We start from the raw sequence: 8,457 nt of genomic DNA, 5'->3' as shown, positions 1-8,457 counted from the left end.
TTGGACATCGACACTGTCTCCAAAATATAACTTTAACTACTATTTTTTATTATAATATATTGATAAAATATAGCAAAAGTATAATATTATGAAATTACTTTTTAAGATAAATCTACCCGTATTATTTTTAAGTATCTAAATTCAATGTATAAAAGCTAATTTATAGCCAAAATTTCAAACAGTTGACTACACTTAATCTAAAATAACATGTATTTTGGAATGGGTTGTGTGTTTGAGGTTTAATTTTATTTATTACTAAAGAATCCCACGATTGATCCCTCAACACAATTGGTACTGTCAAAACTAATGCAGTTAATTAACACTCTAATTGAGCAAAACGATTCGTCTCGTCCTGCGTGGCTACGAAGGTATGTGAAGGTGTTGGGTGGAGGAAAATCACCCCATGGGAGCGGACTGTTGTAGTTGATGGATCGATACACAGTTACAACCGCCTATGACGGTAGTCTATGATGGGGAGAGACTCCTCCCAATAGGCACCTCTTCTTCCTGTATATATGTACATGAATGCAACAATGAAGAAATGAAATAAGCTTATTTCCTATCTAGCAGAGATATCTCTACTGTGTATTCGAGTTCTAATACGGACTAGAATGATGCATGTGGGGCACCACAGGTAAGTAAACAAGGCGGTCTTTACACCAATGTATAATTAAGAAAGAAAACTTGGATAACTTTAACCACAACAAACATAATAACTAAGAAGAGTATAAAGAAATTACAATTATTGTTTAGATATTCAAACGAATCAACACGTGAATAATAGAGAGTAGGGTATAATATGTATCACATCAGCTTCTTCGTTTTTTGGCAAAACTTCCCCTTGTTTACTCAGGGTGTTGTGGTGAACATCCTATTCAATTAATAGCACAGATTTTTTTGAAACATTTTTACCATTTAGAGGAAATATTGTTATAACCCTTTTTTCACAAATTTAGCGGAACCTTGGAGGAGTTTAATGAGGAAAAATTGTGATTATGGAATGAGCACTTAATAACTTAACCACTATCATTTATCTAGTAATGTGCGCTGTACGTGCAGGACTACAAGTAACTTTTGCTAGAAAAATGCAGTGCAAAGGCCCTAACTTAGACTAACACATTAGTTTCAACATTCTCCCTAGAGAAAATAATTCAAATTACAAAATTGAAAATAAAACAATTGATTGGGTACAATGGCACGCACTACACTATTCTACCATGGTTAAAAACAAAGATTGAATGAGCAAGAAGCTAGCAAGCATCTGTTCTACACCTATATACTTTTTCCATTCTTTTACTCGAGCATGGAATAATGCCTGCCCATGACCAATAGGTCCAATACCAACAAAACCATATCACGGGTGAACAGTAGCCAGCACTGCCCAGTCCATGGACTGAATGCACGACACAGTACACCGACAGGCACACATATGTATCAATAAACAAAAATAAACATATCACGGCAGGTAGGCCATGTCTGTCTTGTAGAACAAAGAATGCACCTACTGGTCTACAGGCTACACAAGGACCTCACAGTTCATCCACACAGTGTGTTTGGCTTCTGCATGTGCTCCATTCTGGCCAGTGGATATATAGAATCTTGAAAATAAATTTATTTGGTTGTATACCTCTACACTTATAGTTTATAACAAGTGTAAATATACTTATATCCTAAGAGTGCAGCTCGAATATATAGCATCATCATGTCCCAAGAGTGCAAGTATCGAGCTTCACTCTACCTATCCTGCTATGTGGCTATGTTACAAAATTATTTTCATGTAATAATCAATTATTATTTTAACTCTTATATCTAATCATGTAACTTCAGATTCTATCAATCAAACAAAAACTCAGATCAAACTATCCAAATAGATACAATCAACTAATTAAACACTTTTTTAAATAAATATAACTTCGCTAAATTTGCTATACAACTCTATAAAATCTTATTAGAGCAACCAAATACACCCATAATGTAACCTTCTCACCTTCTCATATCATATCACAAGTTGGTTTCAAACATTACCAAAAACCAGTCTATTCTAGGCATGCAAAGTTATATGGGCTGCAATGAAGCAAATGAGGTTTTAAGTTGATGATTAAAAGGAAAAGAAAGAAAGAACAAAATAGACGATGGATGCATGCATGCATGTATATATTATTACTGCCACGTAGCTTTGGTTTTCCCTTGATTCTTAGTTTACAGTTGATCTCTTCTCCAACCCAAAACCCAAAAAATTACAGACTCCCTGCGTGCTGTATTATCCATCGGGAGTTTGAGACATCGAACAGGTCTATGGCTCGCGTGCTTAACTTGCAAGATCATGAGATATCATAAACAGAGAAGCAAAAGGAGAGAAAGAGATTACCCAACGCAAAAGGCATGCATGGCGTACTAGCTGAGTAGCAGCAGCCAGCAAGCACTGGCCCTAGCTCTAAGCTATGGCTCTGCAGAGCGATCACATGAAAGGTGGTGACTGATGAGAGGAAGTAGCTGGGCTGGAGGGTAGCTAGCTAGCTATGGCTACCCATGCCATTCCATGGCTCGTTGCTGCTTTGCTGCTGCTGCTGTTGCTGCGCCTGTCCATGCTGCTGCGGCTCGTAGCAGCTCATGTCGGCGTTGGCGTTCACGGCGCCCATGCACGACGAGTCGAAGCCGGCGAGGCTTAGGATGTCGCGGTGCGAGAAGGCGCGCAGCCCCAGGAAGTCCCTCGTCATGCCGTCGCCTCCCCCGCCGGCGCCGTCCTCGCTGCTGCGGCCGTGGGAGGCTGTTCTTGCGAGCCCGCCCATGACCCCGTCCTGCTGGCCGTTCAGGCCCGGGAGGCCGAGCACGAAGGTGGCGCTGCCGATAGCGCTCGTCGCGGAGCCCGCCATCTGGGTGTAGTGCGCGCCTCCGCCGGCGCCGCCGATGGTCGCGCCCATCTGCGCCGCCTTCTGCAGCAGCGCCGTGGCCGACAGGTGCCCCGAGGCCGTGGGCAGCAGCTGCTGCTGCTGCTGCGGCGGCGGCGGTGCGGACGTGGCGGAGCTCTGCGCGGCGGCGTTGCAGAGTGGCTGCAGCAACGGGTGGCTGTGGTGGTCGTAGGGCATCGTTGGCCACGGCGGCATCTCCGTCTTCATGGCGTAGTTACAATGCGGCTGCGCTTGCACCTGCTGCTGCGGCTGCATGACCTCCTGGTGGTGGTGTTCCTGGAGCGCGGCGAGCTCCTGGTGCTGCTGCATCACCTGGTGCGGCGGCGGCGAGAAGAGTAGCTGGTGGTGCGCCGGCGCGGCGGCGGCCATGGCGTTGAGGCCGATGGCCTTGGCGCTCTCCTCGGTGAGCGCGTCACAGAAGGCGCGATGCGTGATGAAGCTGTCCCGCCTGCATGCAATTCAACGAAAAAAAATGAAATCTTTACCCTGTCACTGCGGATCAGAATTCAGAAGCAAAAAGGAAAAGAGAAAGCTAAAAGCAAAAGCTTCCCCCCGTATGATCTTGTTCACCTGTCATTGGAGCAATGTTATGCTGCCGTGTGTGAGTGTGTGACTGGTGTTGTAGAGAGAGAATGGAATCAGAGAAGAGTGAGGACTCATGGAAGAAGTGACAAGAGAGGGAGAGAGGACAGCATAGTCATGCAGTTATAGGCAACTAGGCATATATGGGTAGTCGCATTGGGGGGAGTGAGATGGAAAGGCAGCTCAGCTCTGCAAAGAGATTCACATGTCTGAGTTTTCCCCCTCGCTCTACGCCTCTACCTCCTCATCAGCAATACAGCACACACACATGCACACACGCGCACAATACAGGCACACACCTGCACACAATACAGGCACACACATGCACACAAGCAAAGCTAAAGCTAGCTACTACCCCTACTGCTTAGGGCAGAGCATAACCGTACTGCCATTGGGTTCTGCACCATGAAGGCCAAGCCAAGCCAGCTTCTGAGTCCTCATCCATGGCCAAGAACAAAAAGAAAAGAGAAAAGGTTGCCTCAAAAGTGGTCTTCTTTCTTTCCATGGACACATGGTACCTTCCCAAGCGAGTGAAGTACTCCGTTTAAAGTTTAAAAATAATAGACATAAATTATAAGACTACCTAGCGTATAAAATTATACAACTAGGTTTAAATTAAAAATAATTTCATACTATATACGTTTTGTAGCAATAAATGATATTTGTAAAAAAAACTTAGTCAAAATCTAATTTTGAAAATCAAGCTTAAAACAATACGCTTGTTATTTTTTTAAGCGTATTATTTCTGAACAGAAGTATTAGTGTAGTATCACCCTAGGTAGCCCGACAGATTATCCCCTTCTTTAACCAAATGCCCTAGTAATCTGGCGCAGCCTTCAATCCCAATTCACACATAATAATGTGCATTCCTCAATTATGCGTCAAGAACTACAAATCTCATGGCTCTGGTTTTATCTCTCATCACCTGCTCCGTTCACACGAGCTCCTTTTCACAGTTCACACTCTCTAAATGGAAAAGAAGGACCAAGGTAAGAGAACAGGTTGACCAGTGCACACTTGAGCTGAGTCAGCTGCACAGAGCTGCATGATCACTGCTACCTGCCTCCACCCACTCAATATCATCCCAGAGAATCAGCAAGGACTAGAATTGCAAGTTGTGAGAACACACACATGCTGTGCACCGAACTTGCTTGGACATGGGATTCTATTCTACTGATTCTTGGTGCAACTGGAACCGGCTGGCCGGCTGCAATGGATCATCGATGAGGGAGTCTAGAGAGAGAGAGAGAGAGACCGGACCTGGAGAAGATGGTGCCGCAGTCGCACTTGTACTCTCGTGTGCCGCAGATCTTGGAGTGCGCCTTCCAGTCGGAGTGCACGGCGTACTTCTTAGAGCACTTGTCGCACTTCCACTTCTTCTCGCCGTGCTTGCGGAAGAAGTGCTTCTTGATCCCGGTGAGGTCCCCCAGCGCGCGTGCGGGGTCGTGGTGCACGCACGAGGCCTCGGGGCACACGTACACCTTCTTCCGCTGCGCCTCCTTGCCCGTGCCGCGCTGCTTCAGCTTCCACGGAAGGTTGTGCCCGCGCCGATGGAGCTGCAGGTTCTGGTCCCGCTGGAACCCCTTCCCGCAGATCTCGCACACGAAACGGTTCGTCGCCATCAGCGTCGCAGGCGACAGCGCCACCACCTCCGCCTCAGGGTCTGCCATCCATCCAAAAGACAAAGATTTTCCACTCATCATCATCATGCAAGAACCAAGAAGGCCAGAACTCGTGAATCAAGAAGGCAAAAAAAAGGAGAGGTCGTCTCATCGTCCACCTACCGGGGTTGCCGGGGAGGTTCCGCTTGCGCTTGTTGCCACAGGCCGTCGGCGCCAGGGAAGGAGGCGGCGCGTTGGGGCCGCCGGACGCGGAGGTGAGGTTGGACATGCTGCTCTCCTGATCTGCCGCTTCTGCTTGTTCCTATAAGAGCTGCTGCTGATGATGAAACATAAGAACTGAAGCGAAGCTGAAGGGCCTTGTCTGATCTTGCTCTTGTATGTGTGTGTATATATATCTATGTAGCTAGGGAATCTATGTAGCTGAAGCCTCAAGGGCTGGCAATAAATCTATCTGCTGAGAGGCACTAACTCAAGAATGGAGGAAGAGGATGGGGCAAGGCATCAGACAAGGGGGTATGTGAGGAGTTCAGGGCTTCAGCCTCCAAGGCAGCTCAGGCTCTCAGGGAATAACAAGGAACAGCAAGCAAAGGGGACAAACGAGGGGGAAACTGGGTGGTCAATGACTGGAAAGCAATTCCAGATTTTTCCCCTTCCTCTCTCTCTCCTGCTGTCTTCTTGCTTCTCTCTCTTTCCACTCCTCTCCTTCTCTGCGCTTGATCAGTAGCAGTAGCAGAACACAACAGCCATCTATCTATCTATCTAGAGCTGGCTGCAGCCGTTGCAGCCGTGCACAGGGAGGGACCGAGGGAGAAGGGGAAAGGAGGGGAAAGGAGGGGCTAGAGAGAGGCCGCAGTCATAGCCGAGGTCATGAGAGAGAAAAGGGAGGAGGGGGGAAGAGGAACAGTGTCTGCAGCAGGTATCGGCGGAGAAGCAAAGGGGAAGAAGGCCAGTAGCACCAAAACAAAAACCAAGCTTTATCTGCTGTTGGCTGCTGCTGCTTACTTTAGGGGGAGAGGGGAGAGCCAGAAAGATAAAGCCTGAGCAATCCAGCCTCCTTCCATGCTTGCCCTCTGAAGGAAATAAAGGAAAAAGAAACCTTTTTCTTTCTTGGAGCAATCAATTAAATTTAATATTAAAGGTGATTCTAAATTCTGGGAATGATTAGACAGACTAATTGAAGAGCAGGCACTGTGTATAGCTGTGAGTAGATGCGAGGGATCGATGAGAGATAATCAAGAACAGTAGCAGTAGATGACCAGTAGTTGTAGAGCACTGTGAGTTTAGCTTCCGACTCACAGCTCACTCTCCTCCTAGCAATGCTACACTAATGCTGAGCTTTCTTGTCTTTTCCCCTGTCTCCTTGCAAATGCATTGGCAGATATCCAGAGATACTGCTTTCTCTCTCCACCCGTTCTCTGATCAACCCCCCCCCCCCCCTATTCTTTATGTACCCTGTACACCTACCCGGTTGGTACACCATAGATCAATCCTCTCACCACAGATAAATAGACAAATTATATATTACTATTTTGTTTTTCACATGAGTTTTGAAAAATTCCAGGGCCTGCATGTACTTCCTCTCTTTAGAAATAGTATGTGTATTTTTTAGCTCGATTTTTAAAGTTATATTTTGATTAAAATTTTCTCACAAAATATATTATTTATAACTACAAAGCCTATATAGTGTAAAATTATTTTAAATTGTAGATCTAGTTGTTTAATTTTTATACACTTAATATTTTTATAATTTAATTAAATGTTAATCAAATTACACAAAGTTTTTTCAAAATAAAATACACTTACTATCTCTCTCTATATATACTAGTACATAATAGGACTCCTGCTACATATGATATGGGCATGTACCAACCCTAGTGCATGCATGTCAGTGTGTGTATATTTGCACACCATGAGATTTGTCTGTATTTTCTTTTTTTACTTTGCTTGATGAGTCACCACCGTGGGGCCCACTCATTATCATGGATGGTCATAATTCAAAAATGGAATTCCTATCAAGCATCTCATCCCCCACTCACTTCTCTCCTGTCATCTCTAACCAGTTTGTCCATAGTTTTCCTTTTAGGCACCTCTAACCATAAGAGACAGTTATTATCTCTTATTTTTTGTGTTTCTTAAAAGATATTATTCTAAATTCTTTATATCTTACAATATTTAGATATATCTTTTATTTTCTTTTTTTAAGAGCTAGCTCTATAAGACTCTCTTTCATGTCAATAAGATTCTCCTCTACGTCAACTTTATTTTTACCCTCATTCATTTCTCTCATCTCTGTATATCACAGTAATAAAATCTAACTCCTATCTACAACTATTAGAGCTGGGTTCTAGAGCTGCTTGCAAGACCCACGGTTGATCCTACACAAGCTCTAGTTTTTAATATATTTTCTGATTAGGTGATGAGATGGAGCTTAAAGAAACCTCCCCTCATTTCTGTTCAGTTTGAGATGAAAAAGTACATCACAGAATGATGAGGTTTCAAATGACCTGAACTTTGGAACCTATGGAAGGAGTTTCTGTGCATGCAGATATAGCAACCAACCAAACAAGGAAAAAGACCTCTCCAGAGCAAAAGAAACAATGATTCAGCTTGTTCAAAGTTATTATAATTATTATTAATAATTTTTTTTTGCTTGTTCACAAGTCATGTAACAGTGTGGTGTGTTGAAAGTATCAGTGCGTCTCAATAAGGGGTAAATTAGGACACTTATAAACATAATCTAATTGGCTCTAAAAACTTCACAAGATAAACCTATATCAATTTCTATCTAAATGTATTTCACATTTTTCTAGTGTGTCTATTCTACCGCTCAAAAGTTTTACAACCTATAGCCAATCCTAGTAAACTACTTTAAAAAAATAAATGCACAAAGATAGATTACAAGAATACAAATGTGGAAGCGTAAAGACGGTAGAGAAAACAAACTCGGTACAATGAATTTTTATCCCATTGTATCAATAGTATGAATATCATCTCTAGTTCACGTTAGAGTTTCACCGAAGATATACTCCCGGTCGTCAAGACTCTTTTGGTCATGGCTCTTGAGTCACCAAGTCACAAAGATAAAACCTCAACCTGGATGAGTCACTAAGCCACAAAAGCAAGGTCTCATCACCAGCCTCTCTCCCATTCACTTACATCACATTCACTTTGGAGCTTGAGCCACCAAGGTACGAGTCTTCGTGCCCCTGTACACATATCTTGCCACCGCTCCACACCAAGTCGAAGTGTCAACAAGCTTGAGCAACTCCGGCTCAAAGTGCCGGTGAGTCACCAAGACTTCAAGACGTCGGCGTACCACCCGGTACAAGCTAGGATCGCTCCTT

The 8,457-nt window shown here is 44.1% G+C and overlaps 1 protein-coding gene across 1 annotated transcript; it reads right to left on the bottom strand.

The window, feature by feature from the left end:
• Window positions 1-2,137: 2,137 nt before the first annotated feature.
• On the bottom strand, window positions 2,138-6,355 carry LOC133905059 (protein indeterminate-domain 7-like). Its single transcript, XM_062346762.1, has 3 exons — window positions 5,276-6,355; window positions 4,752-5,154; window positions 2,138-3,357 (listed from the first exon to the last, which is right to left on the bottom strand). Exons 1-3 carry the CDS (start codon window positions 5,379-5,381, stop codon window positions 2,514-2,516), a joined length of 1,353 nt encoding a protein of 450 aa, XP_062202746.1. The 5' UTR covers window positions 5,382-6,355; the 3' UTR covers window positions 2,138-2,513.
• Window positions 6,356-8,457: the final 2,102 nt, after the last annotated feature.

The sequence above is a fragment of the Phragmites australis genome, chromosome 2 (assembly GCF_958298935.1).
Source record: "Phragmites australis chromosome 2, lpPhrAust1.1, whole genome shotgun sequence".
Lineage (NCBI taxonomy): Eukaryota > Viridiplantae > Streptophyta > Magnoliopsida > Poales > Poaceae > Phragmites > Phragmites australis.
This window is presented reverse-complemented; position numbering and strand designations above follow the sequence as displayed.

Bases quoted from the DNA above. Each gene is read 5' to 3' on its own strand.
- LOC133905059 (XM_062346762.1), bottom strand. From the start codon at position 5,381: ATGTCCAACCTCACCTCCGCGTCCGGCGGCCCCAACGCGCCGCCTCCT. The intron at 5,155-5,275 runs GTAGGTGGACGA...GATGGATGGCAG, and splicing joins GAACCTCCCCGGCAACCCCG to ACCCTGAGGCGGAGGTGGTG. The intron at 3,358-4,751 runs GTCCGGTCTCTC...AATTGCATGCAG, and splicing joins TGCGGCACCATCTTCTCCAG to GCGGGACAGCTTCATCACGC.